Source organism: Ammospiza caudacuta, chromosome 2 (assembly GCF_027887145.1).
Source record: "Ammospiza caudacuta isolate bAmmCau1 chromosome 2, bAmmCau1.pri, whole genome shotgun sequence".
Classification (NCBI taxonomy): domain Eukaryota; kingdom Metazoa; phylum Chordata; class Aves; order Passeriformes; family Passerellidae; genus Ammospiza; species Ammospiza caudacuta.
This window is the reverse complement of record NC_080594.1, coordinates 107,501,851-107,522,099: the sequence shown is the minus strand read 5'-3', so window position 1 is coordinate 107,522,099 and position 20,249 is coordinate 107,501,851. Positions and strand designations below refer to the sequence as shown.

General features: G+C 41.5%; 1 protein-coding gene across 3 annotated transcripts in view; it reads left to right on the top strand.

Moving 5' to 3' along the window:
* The first annotated feature begins 134 nt into the window (after positions 1–134).
* Positions 135–20,249, top strand: part of KLHL15 (kelch like family member 15) — a 28,329-nt gene continuing 8,214 nt past the window's right edge. For 2 of the 3 annotated variants that reach the window (XM_058823600.1, XM_058823583.1), the window contains exons 1-4: positions 135–359; positions 632–720; positions 2,748–2,844; positions 12,525–13,236. In XM_058823600.1, the coding sequence (XP_058679583.1) occupies positions 12,532–13,236 (705 nt within the window). In that variant the 5' untranslated portion in view covers positions 135–359; positions 632–720; positions 2,748–2,844; positions 12,525–12,531. Of the gene's footprint in view, positions 360–631; positions 721–2,747; positions 2,845–4,265; positions 4,298–4,499; positions 4,611–12,524; positions 13,237–20,249 lie in introns of those variants that run through there. The other variant, XM_058823592.1, reaches the window with a different exon arrangement.

Below are 20,249 nucleotides of genomic sequence, written 5' to 3'. Positions count from 1 at the left end.
AGCCTCCACTGGCTCCGTGGCGGAGCGGCACGAGTCAGGCGAGTCACCGGGCAGCCCTGTAAAGGACCCCCGGGCGCCCTCACGCCGGGTGATGCAACCGGGGCCTGCGGCGGGGCCGCGCGGCGCGCGCGTGCACGGGGCGGGAGCGCGGCCGGCGGGAGCGCGGGCACGGCGCGGGCACGGCGCGCCTGCGGGAGCGCGCAGCTCGGCCCAGCCGGAGCCCGCCGGGACGGACGGCCCGAACACCCCGCCAGGAGCCGGCACAGGCCGCGCCGGTGAACAGCGCCGTGGCTGCGGGAACGGGACGGGCCCGGTGAAAGGCACACCGACCGCAGGAGGCTCAGGGGGCCGGGCTCAGGGTTTGTGGCTGTGCGGGTTTATTTGGGGTCTCCCGGGGGTGCGGTGCAGAAAGGCACTCGGGGGGAGGACTGAAGCACGGTGCCCGTGTATGTACCGAAAGGAGCGCATCGACCGCGGAGTCTGCTTGAACAGTAACGTGGTATAACCTGTGGTATAGCATGTGTTATACCTGTATTATAACCTGTGTTATAACCTGTTATAACCTCTGCTGGCCAGCGGCATGAGGAGATCTTTCTAATTTCGGCCCTTTTTCTTGTTGCTGTCTTTGTAGACTGGGCGACAGATATTATTGTTAGGGAAAGCATGTGGATGTGAGAGCTGCCCAGCATAAGAACAACCTGAATGTTTTGTATGAAACAGGTAAAAATCCCACCAAACACTTGCTGTTTCCAGACTTGGATATGACAGAAATGCTTTTTAAATTGAATAAAATCCCTAATTCAGTGATGAGAGCCAGTTTAGAGGTTCACCAGGGAGTAAAGGCCAAATTCCCAACCCTTCCCTGTGGGAAATCAAGCTTCTTCATGGGAGCCTCTTACAAGCACAGAAATGTTGTTGATAGTATTTCCTCCGTGGTCAGGGATGCAGGTTTCAATGCAGGTAACCAGTTATCTCAAATTCCTGTGTGTTGTGCCAGCAGCAGCGGCTTTGTCTGTTGGAAAACACGTTTGTTCTCAGACTTAGCCTGGTTTGCAGGTCAAAAAAGCAGGTTTGGGGCAGACAACCACGTGACTGCAATGTGATGATGGAAATCTGTGTGAAACTGGTGTGCCTGGTTTAACAATGTTTGTGACCTCCCACTTTCACCAATGCTACTATTTCCATGCTTTCCTGATCAAAAGCTAGAAGTGAGTTTTGCTTGATATACCTAGAGCAAACACACTGCCACTGTTCTTGATCTGAGGAAATTAACAGAAACGCATTGTAAGAAACCTTCCAATATCTATGAAGGTGTTGCCAATGACAAAATGTATTTTGTCTTGCAACCCTATCATGTCATACATTGATTGGGAAAATAAATGTTCATATCCAATCTTCTATCAGGCCACATGTTGTTTTCAATTTTGTATTAAATATCTCACTGCTGGGAAAAACAACTGAGATGCACGAGGTGCAGTGGGAACATGATGCAATACTTGGTTGTAGTTGCCTCCATGTTCACACATGTATAATCCCTCTTTTATGAAAATGAACTGAAAATACTGGACTTAGTTAATTATTGCATAATTTAAACAGCTAAGTAGTTACTTAGCTGTTTAAATTATGCAATAAATGCAGTGCAGTGTGTGTAAAATCATGGAAATAGTTTTTGTCACATTTGAAATAGTCTTTAAAAAGGACTTAATCCTTGCCAAACACCCTGTCAGAAATATGAAAAAAATACACAAACTGTTGCTTCTATTTTAATAATGAGTTTGTACATTTTACATATTCTGAAGTACTCTTGCTATTTAGATTCACTTATCTGGAAATGTTTGTAGTATAAAGAAAACCCAGAAAAGTCTAAAGTCTGCAAATGTCCAATTATTGTAGGATCATAGGTTTAAGTTCTAAGGGACATCAAAGACCATTGAGTTCAAATCTTCCTGCCATGGGCAGAAACACCTTTCACTATCCCAGGTTGCTCAGAGCCCCTTCCAGCCTGGCTTTGAACACTTCCAGGGATGTGGCATCCACAGCTTCTCTGGAAACCCGTGCCAGTGCTTCACCACCCTCACAGGAAAGAATTTCTTCCTAGCGCTAATCTAAACCTGCCCTCTTTCAATTTAAAGTTATTCTCCCTTGTTCTGTTACTACATACCCTTATAAAAAGTCCATTTTCAGGCCTTATTTTGAGCCCCCTTTAAGCACCAAAAGCATCTATAAGGTTTCCTCAGAGCCTTCTCTTGTCCAGGCTGAACAACCCCAACTAAAATAGGTAAGAACATTTCTAGGAGTTGACATTATGTCATATGTCAATATATATGTATTGGACATTTATATATGAATTAAATCAAGTTTAAACTAGTATAACTAGTGTATTAATATAGCTCAAAAAATATATCCATAATTTTATTCATTGCAATAGTCTCATTTAAGCCAGTGGTAACAGCTTAGCCACTGACTTTGTAGAGATGCCTAAATCAGAGGGGTCAACCCAAATCTCAATTTAAATATTCAGTAAGGTAATCTTGATACCAGTGGTTATTGTCAGAGGCCTAAATGTAATTATTTAATTTTATTCAGGAGACTAGAACTGAGACACTATTAACATATTTTGATTTTTTGATAGAAGCAAATTGTTCCCCTTCTATGTGAAGGGGAAGGGAACGGGAGGGGTTTGTTGTGCTTTGAAATGTTGAGCTGTTTTAAATGTCAAAGCTGTTGTGGTTTTGCTTTGTGGCTAGGTTTGAGGTCCTCTTCTGTGACAGTGTGTAGGAGAGACCTGAAGATCATCTCACACCTCAGCTTGACACAAACTGCAGACAGCAAAATGACAGTCAGGTAAAACATGAAAGTCTTGCTTAGCTTTTTCCACCCTGGCTGACCTGTGAAGGTCAAAAGCCTGAGGGGTGCAGAAGGATGCATGAAGTTTTGCTTGTATCATTTCTGTATCTGATAAACTTGGTTTCTACTCATTTTTCTTTGTTGAAGCATTTGATATGGGTGGGTACATGCTTGCTGCAGCAGGAGATGTCCCTTATGGAAAAGGGAGGGAATGCCTCTCCTTTGAGGCATAGGTGGCAGGAACACCTGGTGCCTTGGAAGGGTCAGTCCATAAAGGCTGGTTTTTTCACCAGAAGTGCACAAATAACAGGTTTTAAAACAGTAGCTGGGGAGATGAGGCAGATTTACTGCACGAGTGAATGAGATGGAACAGTAAGGAGTGGCAAAGGCCTGGCCATTGGGATGAAGGAGAGAATGGGAAGCTGATTGTAGCAGAGGGAGCAGTAGGTGGGCAGGTGAGCAGAGTGGGAATAGCATTGGGAAGTCCTTGTGAGGCACTACATGGAATAGCTGGAATAGCTGGTTCATTGTGTGAAGCCCTGAAAGGTGGGAAAGACATTCAGCTTGGGGGTGGCAGGTATAGAGAAGGTACACTTGTTTTGTAAATCAAGAATGGGAAGGGGGTGGTAACGAGAGTCTGAAAATAGGCTGTGAAAGGGATGTGAACAGCAGTAAATTGGGAGAGGACGGCAGCCTGTGGCCTACTGTTTATAGCAGTGAGTGACATGGAAGGGTAGCAAATGGTTTGCGGGTGGTAGTGGCAAACCAAAGGTCCACGTAGGTTAGTTCATCTCTTACAATAAAATCTGAGCTTGCCAGGCAAAGGCAAAATAGCGAAAGCTAAGGGGTGATGTTTGTGCTAAGGCAGAGCCCTGCTCACCCCGTTCAGGGCAGTGCTCCCTGTGTGCAGTGTGTTCGCTGCTCAGGGGCGGCTCGGATGCCCCGGTGCCCACGCGGGCTGGGATCAGCTGGGATCAGCCCGCAGCACCTGGGCTGCCCGGTGTCCGGGGAGGAGCCCAGCTGGCACCGAGCGGGGATTGCTGCAGCCCGGGGCGGGATGCAGCGCTACACCGGGCAGCTGCCGTGGCAAACCGGGAGCTGCCGTAGCCTCGGAGGAATTGGCCGCAGCCCGGAGGCAGCGAGTGGGAGAGAGCAGCGCAACTCGGACCCTCTGCAAGCGGACCCGTGTGGATGCGCGTCCTCGCGGGCCGGACCCAGATGATGCTTCTCGGTGTCGCTGTCTCCAGCCGCGCTCCTCGGGGCGTGCCCGGGCTCCGGCCTCTGGCTGAGCCCGCACGGGGCGGTGCCGGTGCCGGGATGCCTGTACTGGGTGCCGGTGCCGCTGCTCGGCCCGGGCCCGCCCGCGCGGCTCAGGTGCGGCGGAAGTGACGGCCGGCGCGGTGCTGCCGGGGGAACATGGCGCCCGCGGCCGCGCGGGGCAGCGCGGAAGGTAAACAAGCGTGAGGGCGGCGGGGACCCCGGGGCGAGGCCGGGCCGGGAGCGCCGGTGCCCGGGCGCCGCGGCGGGGGCGGCTCCCGCCTCCCCCCCGAGCGCGGACGGCGGGGAGGAGGGAGCCCAGGATCCCCCCTTCTTCCTCCGCCTCCTTCTCCTCCTCCTCCCGGCTTCGCCTCAGCCATTGCCCCTCTCCGCAGCCCCCCGGCGCCTCCCTCCGCCGCCCCCGGCTGCATGGTACACGGAGCCAGGGCCCCTCTCCGCCGCTCCAGCGGGAGGAGCCGCGTCCTCAGCGCCGCCGCTGCCGAGAGGTGGGTGAAGGATCCCCCGGGCCCTCCCGCCGCCGTCGCCCGCCCCATGGAGGGCGGCCCGGGCGCTCTCCTGGCCCTCAGGGACCCTCCTCCCCGGGCTGGGGCCGGCGGGCCGGCGGCCGGCAGGCGGGGAGCGGGCGGGCTGCGGCGGGGATCGGGCGGGCACAGTGAATGCCTGGCGGCTCCGGGACGGCCGCAGCCCCGCCGGGCCCCTCGGGTTCCTGCGGCCGCTCGTGGCGGACCCCGGGCCTGGCAGCCCCGCTTGGGGGGAGCTCGGCCTGCGAGCTCTGCTCCCAGCGGAGCGGGGCTCAGCGTGCCAGCACACAGCTGAACGAAGTAGGTCATCCGAGTTCCTGCCCCGAAAATGGCCATTTTACCTGGCCCCCCTCCCCCCCTCGATCGTAGCTGATCGTGAAAAAAGTATCCGTGATCTGTACGAGTAGAGCTAGGCAGGGTTGGTACTGGAGCTTGGATCCGTTTGGTAAATGCTGGAACATCACTTAAAAATTTAAAGTTCTTGCCTTTTTATTGTTTGGGGTTTGGGTTTTTTTCTTCTCCTTTAGAAGAGGAATTACTGGATAAAAGGACAGAACTACTGAAGTCTGGCGTCCTGTGGACTTGTTATGTAAACTTACCTGTAGAATAACCCAGCTCTTCCACCACCATTGCCCCAGATCACATTCAGACCCCCTGAGCCTACCACCATGCACCAACATACTTCCTGTGTTTTCTCTTCCATCACCTAGAAAACCTGTTTAATTTCTACCACATGTCCTATAAACTTTCCCACTGACACTCATCTCCTTTCACTTTCCATAATTATACCCTGTGGCTGCTTTGGATCTGCACATGTGTTGATTTACCTTTCAGCAGGCAGAGCACAGCAGATAACCATTGGGCTCACACTGGAGACATCAGACCTTTTTCATTCATCTAGCTGCCAGCTTGGGGGATATGTGTAGAAATGAAATATGTTTGAGATTTCTGTGTTTCTGACAAGTGAGTTTGACGCTTGCCAGTGAGGTTAAAACCTTGTGTGTCTCGAACAAAGGGCACAATTCATGTCATTTCTCAGAAGATGCTCACAGTACTTACTAAGTTAGCAATAAGACACAGATAAAAAGACAAATGGAGGGGGTAATTTAGCAATTCTCATTTAAATTTAAAATATTTTTACTAATGTAGTTTGAATATTACTTCTTGTTGTTTTCAATCTTATTATACTAAAATATTATAAGTCAGAAAAGATAGGATTTTTTTGTAAGTAACAAATACTTAGCTTGCTACTTTTCTGTATAAACTACACTATAATTTTCTTCATAAAAATCTTTACAGTGAGAGAATCAGGCTTTATTCATACCTTTTTCTTGCATTTGAAAAGATTAATCTTTCTATAAGACACAAATATATATATATATATATATATATATATATATATATATATATAAAAGAAGCACTGATATCATTCAGGATAGAGCAGTCCTGTCCACTTTGAGAGCAATGGCAAATCTGTAGTTTTCAACACTACTAATTATTTAACTTTTAGATATTAGTAATGTAAGTATTTCCAGTTAAAGATAATTCTCATTTTGGTGGAGATATCAACTGTTTTATACAGGGCACCTGTTCTGGTATCAGTGCAGTCGGAAGAGCATTGAGCTGAGCTTGCTCTGTGTTTGGGAGCAGGTTTTCTGTGCAGGTGTTGTGATGCAGTGACCCTTCAGACAGATGGTTCAAGCTACCTTAGTGTCTGTGAAGTGCAGTTGCAGGTTCTGGCACACAGAGTGAGGAATAACCATGCTGAGCCCAGGCACAATCCAGGCTGAATTTTAGCAGCTTTGCTTGTAACTGCTTCTGATGCTTCTGCCACAGCAGTGGTGACCACAGTGACACCAAGTGCCGCTGTTGCTGTGTGCTGGTTCAGATTGCTCCCAGCCAGCAGCACAGGCAGAGATGGCCAGGGGAGCTGTCCTGGCCAGCTCTGTGTCCCTAAGGAATGCAGTGTGGGCAGCTTGCAGTTCTGGCAGTCTGCTTCCTCTGCCTGGCAGGGGTTGGTGAGCTCCTAACTTCTCCATTCTCAGGTAATCCACTGCTTTTGCAATTCTCAAGATGGATTGGATGAAGTGTTAAACATGAGCATACCCAACGTGTTGAAGATAAATTGTTTCCCAGATTTAGTGTACTAATGACGAAGGATTTCAGATAAAACACATGGAAACTGAATGTTTTGCTTTGTTCCCTACATTTGCAATTGTTGTAGCAATGGAAAACTTTGATAGCCACTGGTTATTGATCTATCCCACATGACATCACTCCTTCTGTTGCTGTTAGTGGGGGATTGTGATGAAAAATGGTGGACAAAATTTAATGGTTTTAGTTTTAAACCATGTAAACAAAGGTTTAATTTGGGGGATGAATTACTTATACTGTGTATGTTATAGTTGCATTCCTACTCAACACAGTACTCTGCAGTTGTGAATGTTTGCTAGTGTGTTCAAATACTTGTTGTGTTGTATTTTCATCTGTGTGTATAACATTTGACTATGGAGAAATGTCCTCTTCCTGCAGAAAAGCATGTTAACAAAAATAGGATCAAAGAATTCTGCTCTAGGCAGCCTTTGCTGTGCACTCCACCAAATAAAGCATGCATAACGGCTTTAAAATTTACATTTAAGTGCTTGCATTTGGTGGATGGAAGAGATTATTGCATTTTAAGCTCTATTTTAGTACTTTGTGTAACCAAAGCATGGTTCTGTGTGTCTGGTGAAATATCTTTATGGAGTAACTCAAAGATAATAGTGTTTTAGTATGTGAAAATTTGTGATTCAGCCTGTCCACAAAGATGATTTCTTAGAATATCTTCTATGGGATAGGTAAAATGAACAAGTACTCCATAATTAGTAAACAAAACAAATCTTGCTTGTTCTGTCTCAGCATCCCAAATGAGTTACTAAGGAACAGCAGTAAAGGAAAGCTGAAATTTCTCTTTGAGCTGGTGTGCTAGACTTGGTAAAGGACAATAAATTTCTGTCTCTAGAAAATGCATATAAGCTTACATATCATATAAAGTGCGTATTCAAAGGGCCCTTTTTCAGGTAGCCCTGCTTTTGGAGAGGTTTTAAATCCAGGAGGGCATGAGTCAAAAGCAGATATTGTATAGCTTGCTTCTCAATAGCCAGTGCATTTAGAGTCTGTTTCTTCTGCTTGTGACTAAGAGCCTCAGACCCCGAGGTCTGAGGAGGAAAGAAGGTTCTCCTTGTTTAGCAAGAAAAAGCAGTCTAGAGGAGGGCTGTCAGACTTTTATTACAGCTGCAGAATAAAGATGAGGAATCAGTGTTCCAAGTAAGTGCTTTTGCAGTTAGAGCACTGCAGAATCTAATGCATTATGTGCTTAAAGAGGAAAAAATGTAAGGAACAGCTAATAAGGTTAAATGTATTTCTCTTTTGGCTTTTCAGCAGAGTTTTACTTCCTGTGCTGCATTATCCTGATCAGCTCTAATAGGTGCAGAACAATAACAAATGTCAATGTACATTGCCCCCCACCTCCCCTTCATTGTTTATACATTGGAATTTTTTTGTTCCAGTTTTCCTATAGACCACTGCAGGCTCCATGTCTTCCATTGGATTACGTGTGCAGCTGTGATTTGCATGCATGAAGAAAATCTAACTGAATTTTCCATTTTTATTGAAAATATGAAAAAAAAAATGTTATGTATTGTCCTCTGGGAAATAAGTGCAGCATTTGAATAGTGCTCAGAATTACATCAAAGATTGCAAGTGTGTGTGTGGGAGGAATGGCATAGCTATGCTTTAGAAAAATTACTTGGTTTGAGAGTATTTTGTGTTGCTTTTTTAAATGTTTGAACTACCACATTGCTATTTGCTTTTGATGGAGCATGTTTGCTTTAGAAATGAAGATTTTTACCAATTAAGCATAATATGCATTTAATTATCTACTTTCCCAGTTTTTGTACTGTTTTAACCCCTTTGTGTATTTGCACTGGCAATGCATTTTTTTTATTTAAAGAAGAATTTATCTGCTGATAATGTGTATGGCTTTATGCCAAGAAAAGGATATTTACTCCTTTTATTTAATGCAGGGAGACAAGTAGTCCTTTTGCTTTTCACTCCTAGAATTCTGAAGCTTCTTTAGATGGTGTAAGGAGAAGTCTTAATGCTTTTGTGGCTTCCTAAGTAATCCATTAAATGCTCACTGCTGTTTAGGAGGAAAAATATGTTAATGTTGAAATCTGTAGATTTACTAAAAGTAATATCAGCAGGAATGAGAAAAGAAGGATTAAATTATTTAAACACCCACATTTTTAAAACATTCAGAAATAATTGTTTCCAAGTGTTGACCCCTTTGTTACTGTTATGGAGATTTGTGGCTGACTCAGTGTTTTAAATATTTTTAATGGAATATCCACTTGTAGTGAGATGTAAAAATTGCAGCCCTAAGGGGTGTTCCCTAAATACAGGTGGATTTTATTTCTCAGTATTTCAGTGATTGCTGCCTTGTTAGATTTAAAATTCATAGGACAGTAACATATACATGATTTTTTTTGTGTATGTATATTTGTCTTATTTTTATTCAATCAGAATTAAAAAGAAGGTGGCAGAAAAATCCCCACATCGTTGCAGTGTCTGTGCAAAAGCAACAGGATCACAGATTCACAGACTGGCTGAGGTCCTGAGGGACCTCTGGAGGTCATCTGTGCCACCTGCAGGGCCACCTAGAGCCAGTTGTCCAGGACACTCTGGTGCTGGCTTGGTTGGGGGTTTTTTGTTTTCTTTGTTTGGGGGTTGTTTGTTTTGGAATTGGAGTTTTTCTTTGATTCTGTTGAGTATTATTTCCTTGTTTTGCTCCTTAAAGGCAACACTGGAGGTGCATCTACCATGTCTCTCTGCTTAACTTCACTTCCAACGTTTTTCCTTTTGTTTCTTGAGGGTGCTGAAAGAGGCCTTTCTTTTAGGGCCATCCTGTGTACAAGTTAATTTGTCTCCTTTTTTTTGAGGAGTACCCATAATGTAATTACCTTTGTCAAGGTAAGGGCAAAGATCCTCCTGTGTTTGGAGCTTGCTGCTGTGGGTTTTCAGTGCTGTTCAGGTACACAGATGTGCACATACTCTTTTGAAGAGATCCCTTCAGTGGGATTACCTGTGGGATGGGAGATCCCATCATTTCCAGATGAATATACAGTTGCTTCTGTCACTTGGGGAATGTTGCTTCATTTTTTACTTTTCTCCCCTGATACATTGTTGTGTCATTTTGTTCTCATTCTCACATTTGCAGATTCCAACTGTCCTTTCCCATTTTTAATCCTGATCGTGGAACTGATGCTGAGCCAAGTCTTAGCTGGTCTCCTGAAGCTCTGTAACTTCCACAGTTGTACTGTCTGAGAGTCCTTGTGACCACTGAAGCTCTTGGCTCATTTCAGACAGCAGTGAGAGTTGCTCTAGGTCACTGTATGTTTTATGAAAATAAGTGGCCCATTTAAAGGCAAGTGATCATTAAATCTCTGAACAGGAAGGATGAGCTCAGCTATTATTTAACATCAGAGAGCTGGGCATGGGTGGAGAGGAGTTACAAGTACTCCAATGAAAGAAGGAAGTAAGCTGATACTGGTTCTTACTTTTTTATTTGATATCAGAAATCCAGTTAGAAAGCAAAATCCTGTAGCAAAGTCAGGCTTTATGCCTCCTCTTCAGTTGGGTGCTTCTTTCTGAGGTGGTAAAAATTCATGAAGTGGTTCTTTCCTCATCTGCTTTTGTGTAAGAGTTGGCAACAACAAAGAAATATATCTGATGGTATTTTTTCTTTCTGGTAGGCATTTGATGTTGAGGAATGAGAGACTCACAGTGTGAGGTTGCAGAGCAGTTTGCATGTTTCTCTTTGTCTTCAGTGACACTGAAGGGAAGGTGCTGTCTTGGATACTGGTGAGAAAGTGATTGGGTTGCCATCTTTGTTCTTTGCTCCTGCTCTTACTTCCAGGAATTTGAGTTCTGTGAGAACGCCTTAATTGTAAAGAGCACTCCCAGCATTGGCTTTATCGTGCCCAGAACCCATCATCAGCCTTCAGCAGTGTGGGAGTGCTGCTGAGGTGTGGCTGCAAACACCCATTCACCAGATCAGTTTTGCACAAAGGGTATCTCCAGTTTGGTTTTCCAGGATGTGTGCTGAGGAGTGAAGGAGAGGAGATGATTAACCATTGATGAGTCTAATAAAATGCATTCCTGTTACAATGGCAGCAGCCAGAATGTGGTGCTTGAGGAAGTGGGGGTGAGTGGAAACTGCTCTCTGGGGCTGTGAAACACAGGCCAGCCTGGAGTCACTTCTGGCTCCATAGACTTGTGTGAAGTTTGAGAATCTGCAGGTTTTTCTAATGTATGGTATTATTTAGATTTTCATGTGGGTTACCAGTACCAAAACATTATCAGCTTCATTTGTTATAGAAAATTCAGAATTAAATGCAACAAATATCTGAGGGAAAGTTGAAGTGTAATTTAAGATGGGATGAAGTGGAACAAAAGTAGCTGAACCAATTCTAATAGGAAATGAATGCCAAGTAGGGAAGTTGTTTCTCTTTCTCTCTCTTCCTGCACAAGTATGTGTCCTCCCCTCTGCATCAGGTTGGTTCTTGTGCCAAACCCCACAGTGTCAGGTCAGAAGTCAGCTCACTGGGAAGCAGAAAGATTTCTAGTCTTGAGGGTTTGTGTGTGCTGGGGAGTGGGGTGGTCATGTTTGTGTCATGTGTCTTTTTCACATCTGTCTCTCCCTGCTCTTAGTTTAATTTTTAGCCATGTTTATGAGTTGAATAGACTTTCTGGAGTAGCCCAATGAACCCCAGAAATGGCTCAAAGTAGGCAGCAGTAGCTCAGGTCCTGCAGTGTGACAGAGAAGGAGAATGCAGCTGCTGTTGTCCTTTGGTGAATTGTTAATTGGTTCAAGCTGCATTGGGCAACTTCACTCTACCTAAACCCAAAGAAGTTGAGCAACATTTTGAGAAGTTTCTGAATTTTGAACAGGTTTTTATTTTGATTATGTAATAGACTTTAGCAGGGTAGGATCCTGCACCTCTTAGATTTTTTTGGTTTATTTGCAGTTTAATTTTAGCTTGCATATAAGTAACATTATATCTGCAAATGCTTAATGAGCAATCAAGCTTCACTAAGCCCACTGTACAGAATATTATTTTTTGTGACCTGTTCTTGGCAGTGTTTCTTGTTGCCTTAGTATTTTGCACTTCATAAATTTCATAACTTAGTATCAATCACTATAGTAAGAAATGGGGGGGAACATGATGGGACTGTGTTGTTACAGGAGAAGTGAATCACACAGTCTCAAATAGTATCTGTAAAAATGTTCATTTACCTACAAATAACTTTGGAGTAAATTGTCATAGATTTTAAAGCATAATAAATGTTGGGGTTTTTTTATGATCATACCATGTACAGATCTACTGGAGCTTTTCTGAAGTTAAGGAAGTTTGGCTTCCTTTTTTTGAGACCTTTGATATCCAAGAGTGGGTGTTTTATTGCTCCCCTGAGATAAATTCTTTAGAAAGATTGACGGGGGAGAGGAAAAAAACCATGACAACCTTCTTAGTTCATTATATGACCATGAATTAACTTGGAGTAAGGAATCATTTTGGCAGTATTGCACAGTTATTTTTGTTCATTACCCTGTCTTTAAAATGAGAATATTTGGTTTGGGGAGGAATATTTAAAGTTTGTGTTTTAAGTTATTTCCTAAGTTGATTTTTCAGCTGGAGATAGAACAGAAAGAATGGTGAAAACTTTTAAGTCCTTCAAAGCAATCTCAGTTAGGATTTATCTGGTCAGGAAGAGCTTGTAATATGTTATTAGAAATTATGATTTATTTTTATTTTTATTTATTTTCTTTCTTCCCCCCAGGTGATTCATGGCAGGGGACGTGGAAGGGTTTAGCTCCTCCATCCATGACACCAGTGTCTCTGCAGGATTCAGAGCACTGTATGAGGAGGGATTGCTTCTTGATGTCACACTTGTCATTGAAGACCACCAATTTCAGGCCCATAAAGCACTGCTTGCCACCCAGAGTGATTACTTCAGGATTATGTTCACAGCAGACATGCGAGAACGAGATCAGGACAAAATCCATTTGAAAGGTCTGACAGCTACAGGCTTCAGTCATGTCCTCCAATTCATGTACTATGGAACTATTGAACTGAGTATGAACACTGTTCATGAAATCCTTCAGGCTGCCATGTATGTCCAGCTTATAGAGGTGGTAAAGTTTTGCTGCTCTTTTCTCTTAGCTAAAATCTGCTTAGAAAACTGTGCAGAAATTATGAGACTTCTGGATGATTTTGGTGTAAACATCGAAGGAGTCAGGGAAAAACTGGATTCCTTTCTGCTAGAGAATTTTGTGCCACTCATGTCCAGACCTGACTTTCTTTCATACCTGAGCTTTGAGAAGCTCATGTCTTACTTGGACAATGACCATCTGAGCAGGTTTCCAGAGATAGAGCTGTATGAAGCTGTGCAGGCCTGGCTGCGCCATGATAGAAGACGCTGGAGACATACGGACACCATCATTCAGAACATCAGGTTTTGTTTGATGACACCATCCAGTGTTTTTGAGAAGGTTGGTGCATTTGAAAAGCAGTAGGCAGGATTCTCCATTTAGCTAGGGCAGCATGCCATTAAATAGGTAAGATTCCAGAAGCTATGCAAAGGAACAAAATGATAGCATTTATTTTTCTAATAAAGAAAAGCAGAGAAGGCAAACATCTAGAAGTGTTGCCTTTGGTTATTAGACAATAATACTACAGTGGCTGGAGAACAGGTATGTTTGCAGTTCATGTTTATATGTGACTTAATATGGAAAAGATCTTTTGAAATAAGGTCACTTGTATCTAGTTTGATTTTTAAATGTTCTTAACTGTTTTCCACAAGTTGTTTCTTGCTTTCCAGAGGCTCTAGACCTGCACATAATCTGTAGGGTATATGTTATGATGGTTGTTACCAATACAATCAAAAATAGTGACTGCAGATCTTATGTGGCTTAAGTACAGAGGAGAGTTATTTACAAATGAAAAGTAGCATCTGCTCTTAAATCTGCAGTTTTCTTGTTATATCTTCAGTGCTTGTGCTATTACACAGCAGTTAGAAGTAAGCCTTGATCCTGCAAAATTACTCATACACTTGGTTGTACACAAGACATAATAACAGTCAAAAATTATTGATGGTGTCAAATGTAATGATTTACTTTAAATAAAGGAGGACTCAGAGGACTCTTTGTAACAGGTGATTTATAGTTAACTTCCATTGTATGTAGTAAGAGTTAAATGAGAACTTGCCTTTTCTACTATTGAAGAACAGACAAAAAAAAATTGTTTTTTAGTTTTTCAGATTCTCTGAATATTTATTAATAGTACAGAGATTACAATGCTTTGTAAGCAGTTCTCTTACAGGCCAGTAACAGTGTTCAGGTTAGGAATTACTTGATTTGTGCTGTTTTAACAATGTTAATTTTGTGCTATAAGATACAACTTCAAGTTCTGTATTTTTCACCTCTCAGCAAATTAATAGGAATTCAGAACCCATGTTTTTGTTGTGCTTTTTACAAATTAATCTTCCATATATTTTTACTTTAGTATCTGGTGAATCTACAGACAAGGTTGTATTGGTTTTAAGAGCCACTGGATCATCTAAGCAGTAATTCTTATTTGTATTTCATATTATAAGAGCTATTAATTACTTCAGACTAGTGACTTTTTATATTTTGGATTTCTTTCTCTGTGTGTGAACTGAGTATAGGAAGTAATAATACATAAAATATATTTATTATGCTATATTGGATTATAGACATAAATAAAATAAATACCTAAACATATTTTAGAACACTAATGTAATGTTTCTATTGGGTTAAAATATTTTTAACTAGTAGGAGCTGAACTCTGCAAGATACTGTGTAGTGTCTTGTTTTAAATGGGTACTTCAACCATATTATTACATCATTTAAGCCCTTCAGTAATAAAACTACAGAATTCACAACATATTTTTTGAAGTTAATCTGATAAGGCAGGATTTATGTGAGTCTGCTTCAGCATTATGAATTTTGGGGATGCAAGCTCAAGCATCAGGCTGTCTTCAGTTAAATTTCTGTAAGTGCATGTGAAAGTGTATGTTCAGCATTATATTTGGGTATAACTTCTGGAGTTGGTTTTGGGATCATTGGCATAAATCCTGCATACAGTGCTCCTCATGTTTTATCTTGACAGTGGCCCAATAGGTGCAACTTCAGGAGAGCACTTGGTTTGAGCATGCCAGGTTATGTACCTACATGTAAAAGCTTTATCTGCTAATACCCTCTCTGTTAATTGTGTGTGGGAGCAGAGAAAAGCCAGTGCAGGTTATGGAGTGAGACAGCCCAGCAGAGAGAAGCAGAGCTAATTATGCCACTTGTTACTGCAGCTAGGAATGCATTTATGTTCTACCCTGGCTGCAGAGTATTGAGTTATCCAGCAGGACAACTGCAGTTGGAGCCAACATCAGAATACAGAACACTTCATTTTTTTAATAAAAGAGCATATCTGTTCACTGTTCTGGCAGTAACTCAGGGAAAGCCTCTTTCTTCTCTGTGTGGAATGGGGAAATAGTGGTAAAACTCCCTTTTTTGGAGATCTACAAACAGAATCCTCCCTTTTCCTGAAGCCAGGACATAGTAAATGCATGAATGTACCAAATACAGTCTGAGGTTGAGTCTTCCAGTTCACCAAACTCTGTATTTACTGTACACTGGCTGACTTGTTATGTACTTTTGTGTAACCTTTCTAATACCTATTTCTCAGATGCCTGTCACTGTAGGATATAAATAACTTATATAACTTAACTTTGCAAGTTGTGGTAAGGTTACTTTTGTCCTCTTAAGCCATTCTGTTCCATACATCATTTTTTTTTTGAGAGATGTACAATTTAAAAATTAAATCAGTGAGTCTAGATTAATACCTGGAGGCTGAAGTGCATTTAGAGTGCACAAGTGGAGGTACAGCATGTTTGCTTACTACAGAATGTCCTGGAAGAATGACTTCTGAGCTATGAGTAGGTACTCCTTTTGTTCCTCAGCCCTTAAGGTACATGCAGATGTATGGGAAAAAATGGGAATATAAATCAGATAAGGATTTAGGGAATAGTTAGAAAGTAAAGGCAAAGTATTTGGGGAAAAGCACAAGCTTCACTATCCATGTGATATTATCCATGTGCTTTCCTGTTTTTACTAAACCTATCCATGGCTCTGTAAGTCTTGAGGAAGTTTGCAGATAGGAGTTGAAGTGCCTTTCACCTGGATCACTGAGTTAATCTCCATGTTACTGGAGGCAACTATGTCATGATTTCCCTGAAATATATATACTGTTTAAGCTCCATTTAGGTTCTGTGCACTACTCAGATTGAAATGTTGTTTCAAAATCTCTGTCCTTAAAACCCAGAGATTTTTTTTATGTCCAGTCTGTAAGGTTTATTATGACTAGCTCTTTCTTATTAATTGCTAGTTTAAATCAAAAATTTACTAATCACTAGGTTCATCAGCTTCTGTTGTAGAGGTAGGATAAATAGCACATTATATTTGAATATCTGCTGTCCTGTTCCTAGAAAATAGTAATTTTTTCCTAGAAAATAGTAATTTTTGAGAAGATGTCGTTGTAGTTTTGTTACTGTGACTTTGCCTTTTCATAAATGTGTTGATTTTTTTTTCTCCCATTTACCTCCATTTCTAGTAATACATATGTATCTGCTTACACAACTTTGTTTGCTGAGGTGTAGAATAAGAAGTGTGGATGAATTTAGGGGCCCCTTTTATTGTAAATAGGTGCTGGGCTCAATATTTTTGGGTGTTGGGATCACTGTTGATGTGAATAGATTTGCTAGCAGCATTTATTACATGCAGAGCTTCTTAATTGTGACATATAGATTTTTGATTCCACTCTCATTTCAGAGGTTAGACTGAGTTAGACTCCAGCTTGATTTTGACAATTTCTCTTTCCTTCTAAAAAACTTCTAAAAAGGAACAGCTGAGCAATCAATTTAAGGGCATTGTCCTTGCTGCACAGAGGCTGTGCCTTTCTTTGGTTAGGCTGAAACACTTAAGGGATTTCTGTTCTTGCAGAATAGCCCTTCAAAGCCCTTCACTGGTACTGAGCAGTTCTCATACCAGCTTGTAATTGTGGCTAGAATGTGGCCAGAGATAAACAGATGTGAAAATAATAAGGATCCTTGTTAGTGGAATTGGTGGATCTTTGGTTTTGATTCAGGTTAATCTCTAGTAAAATAAGTTCAGGGTTTTGTTTTGAGTAAGAATTTGGTTATTAGAAATGTGATACAGATGCCATCATTGTTCATTGGAAAGGTGGAGCATTGCTTCTGTACTCCTGATAGCTGAGTTTGAGCTGCATCACACATTCAGAATTGGCAGGCTTAGAAAACATAAGCACAATAAGTTGGAATCTTTAAAACAATTCTCTGTTTAATGATTAGAGATGATAAAGTGACATTATGAGCCATTGGGATTTTTCTGTGCTTTTGTTTATGTTTGCCTTTGTGGTTTTTTTACGAGTTCTACATAAGGAAGCAAGTTAATAGCTACCCCATATAATCACATACTAAAATTTAGTTACCAGGTGCACAAATAATAGCTGTTTAGTTTGAGCACTTCAAAAGAAGCCAGTTTTCTGATTTTTAAAACTTTTTCTTATAAACCTAAGTAACAAGAATACAAACAGAGCAGTAGCTGTAAGTGGTTGTATGAGGAATTTTTTTTTTAAGTCTGTATACTGAAGTCAGATGTGTTAGAGAACACTTACCTGGCATTTCATTGCTCTTCCTGCAGCTTATTAATTAGCATATTGGTTTTGGGGAGGGGGAAAGCTGATGAACATAATGTGGGACACAGCTGATCTTTTGTGGAGATAAGTTTTCAAATTAGAAAGTAATGGCTTAATTTTTTGTTTTACTTCTTCATATAATATAAATGGAAGATTCTGAGACTTCCATAGCTGCTACAACTAGAAAAGCATGCATTCAGAAAAATAGGCAGTGATTAATCACTGCATTAACTTGGAAAGCCAGCACTTTTTATGGAGTGTTTCACTGGTTTAAAATGAAGAGAGGAAATGCATTAAAGCTCAAATGCATTGGAGGGATGCCCCAGGGGGCAAGTAGAGGGATGGATATTTCTAATTATTTTTACATCTTTTATTATGGAATAACACATTTGATTTTGTTTATGCTGTTCTGTCTGTGTAGCAGAAAAACTGTGAACCGCTGGTAGTTCATACACTGAGATAGTTCCCATCCTCCATCTCTGGAGATCTTGTGGAAACTCTTACATTAGGTTTTGTCCCAGCATAACCTCTTTAAGGGGATTTTCTCCAGAAAATTAAAGAAAGATTTGGAAAGAATGTAAAGTATGTAAAGAAAATCACATGAGCAAAGCTTTAGACTTGGATTAAATTCCTTTTTTAACAGGTATGACTGGGGTTGATAAGCAAGTCCGACTTAAAATGCCTCTGAGACCTTTCAGCAAGATAACAGAACACTTTAAAGAAAAACTTTAAAAATGCTTTGAAGCATTAATATTTTTTCAAAAATTCGGAGTTGATGATGTACTCTTTAGGAATGCACATTTGTTTTACTTCAGGGTTCCTGACAATTGCTGTGCATTTCCACCTGTTCTGCTGAAATCCGTGTGTTCTGTTTGAGTGTTGTTTATTGTGGACACATTCCTTCCAGAGCTTCTCCATTTGAGCCTAACAGGAAAATTGGTCTGTTGATAAGGACTTTGATATTTGCTGATCAGCTCCTTGTTGCTCCTTGCAGGTAGTGGCAGAGCCTGCTTTTGAAGGCTGAGGGCTTTCCTTCTGCATGTTTTGGGTGTCAGATAGAAGTTCCTGCAAAAGGCCATGGGCATTCATCTGCTGACATTCACAACTTAGAGATGTTTTAAATACCAAACCACCTAAATTTTAATGCTTCTCTTTTTTGATAATATACACAAGTAATGAAAATTACTGTAAAATTACTTGAAAGTGTAGGCAGAGGGTTTTTCTTACTAGGGACTGAACAGGGCTTTCAAATATTTCTAGGACATTGCAAATATTTCTAGAACATCCTAGAATATATGACTGAAAATGGGTCAAATGACCTACATTTGCTTTGTTTTCATTTGCATTAAGCAAGTGTGAGCAGTCTGTACTTTCCTATAGGCATATCCTAACATTCATCATTTGAGCCTCAGGAGAGGTGCTGCCCCTGTATGGCAGAGGTTATGCTGGTGAAAGGTGGATGGTTGAAGGTGAATGGTTAAAAACAGGGATATTTTTCCTTGACAGCCAAGTCTAAGACTGCTCCAGTTAGCTTTTCTTACCAGAAGTGAGCAGTCAATCACTCTTGTTTTGTGGGATTTTTTTTCCTGCATATTGTAAGAATGGCTAGTGCTTGTGTATTTTCATGTTCAGCTCTTCCAAGCTGTGCTTGTCAAAGCTTCCCCGTGAGCTGCAGTCACAGAGGGTGTAAATAACTGGAGTTGCATTTGCTCCATCATGTCTTTGTCATTTAAGGTAAGAGCTTGAGGCTTGGCTTTGACATGAGTGCCTTTGTCAAGATAAGCAATAGTAAACTAAGAGATTGATTTCCTGGTCTTGAGGGTCCCTCTCTGGAATTAGAGATACTCCTTGTTTCCTTTGGCATGGTCTCATGGGGTGAGATTTAGGCTATGTGGAGGTTGAGGTTGTAGGCTTATTTTAATTCCAGTTTCTGGCTGGCATTCCAGTTTCTAGATCTAATAACAGAGTTGTAAATGCTGAGGGAGAAAGAAAAAAAATTCCATTTCTGCCAGGTTCTACTGATATGCTTCACATTGTAAGCATGTTGATCCTGTTGTCTTCCATAATTGTCCAAGAAAACCTGAACTGCATATAGGTGGAAAAAAAGAGAATTTATATTTTTATTGAACTCCAAAGAGGATAGCTCTAGTTTGGGAATACATGAAGTAGTCCTGCTGGTTTAGAATTTGAAAGTTCCTTTTAAGGATAAAGTAGCCCAGCCACGATTCTTTGTTATTTTAACTTCTTTATTCATTTTTTTTCACCTGTATATGTCACCATTTTTGTGTGCTGTGGTTCTCCCTGCTAGCATATTTTCTGTAATTTATGTTCAGTCTTTTCAGTCAGGCAAGGTAAATGGTTTATTCTAACAAATATCATATGAGCAAATCTGTTTTTGTATGATATATTATTTATTTGCAACAAGAAAACAGAGCTGTTGTTCCCAGAAGAGTTGGGCTTGCTGTGGGTTTTCTGTGAGTACCATACCTGAGTAGACTTTTTTGCTCCAAAATCACTTCTGGTAAAAACAGTAGAAAGAGGCTGGACATTGCTTCAAGAATAATATATATGATCTGCATGTGACCATCCTCCTTTTTTTCAAATAAAGATAAGTTAAACTTGTCAAGATTTAAGTGGAGGAAAGAAAAAGTTTAAATAAAAACATTAAGTCACTGTAACTCTTGAGCAATACATCACTTTACAATAGTAGGTTAATATTAGGCTTTCTTTTTGAAATTGGGTGTTTCAAACTGTCTCAAAAACTGTGCAAGTTGTG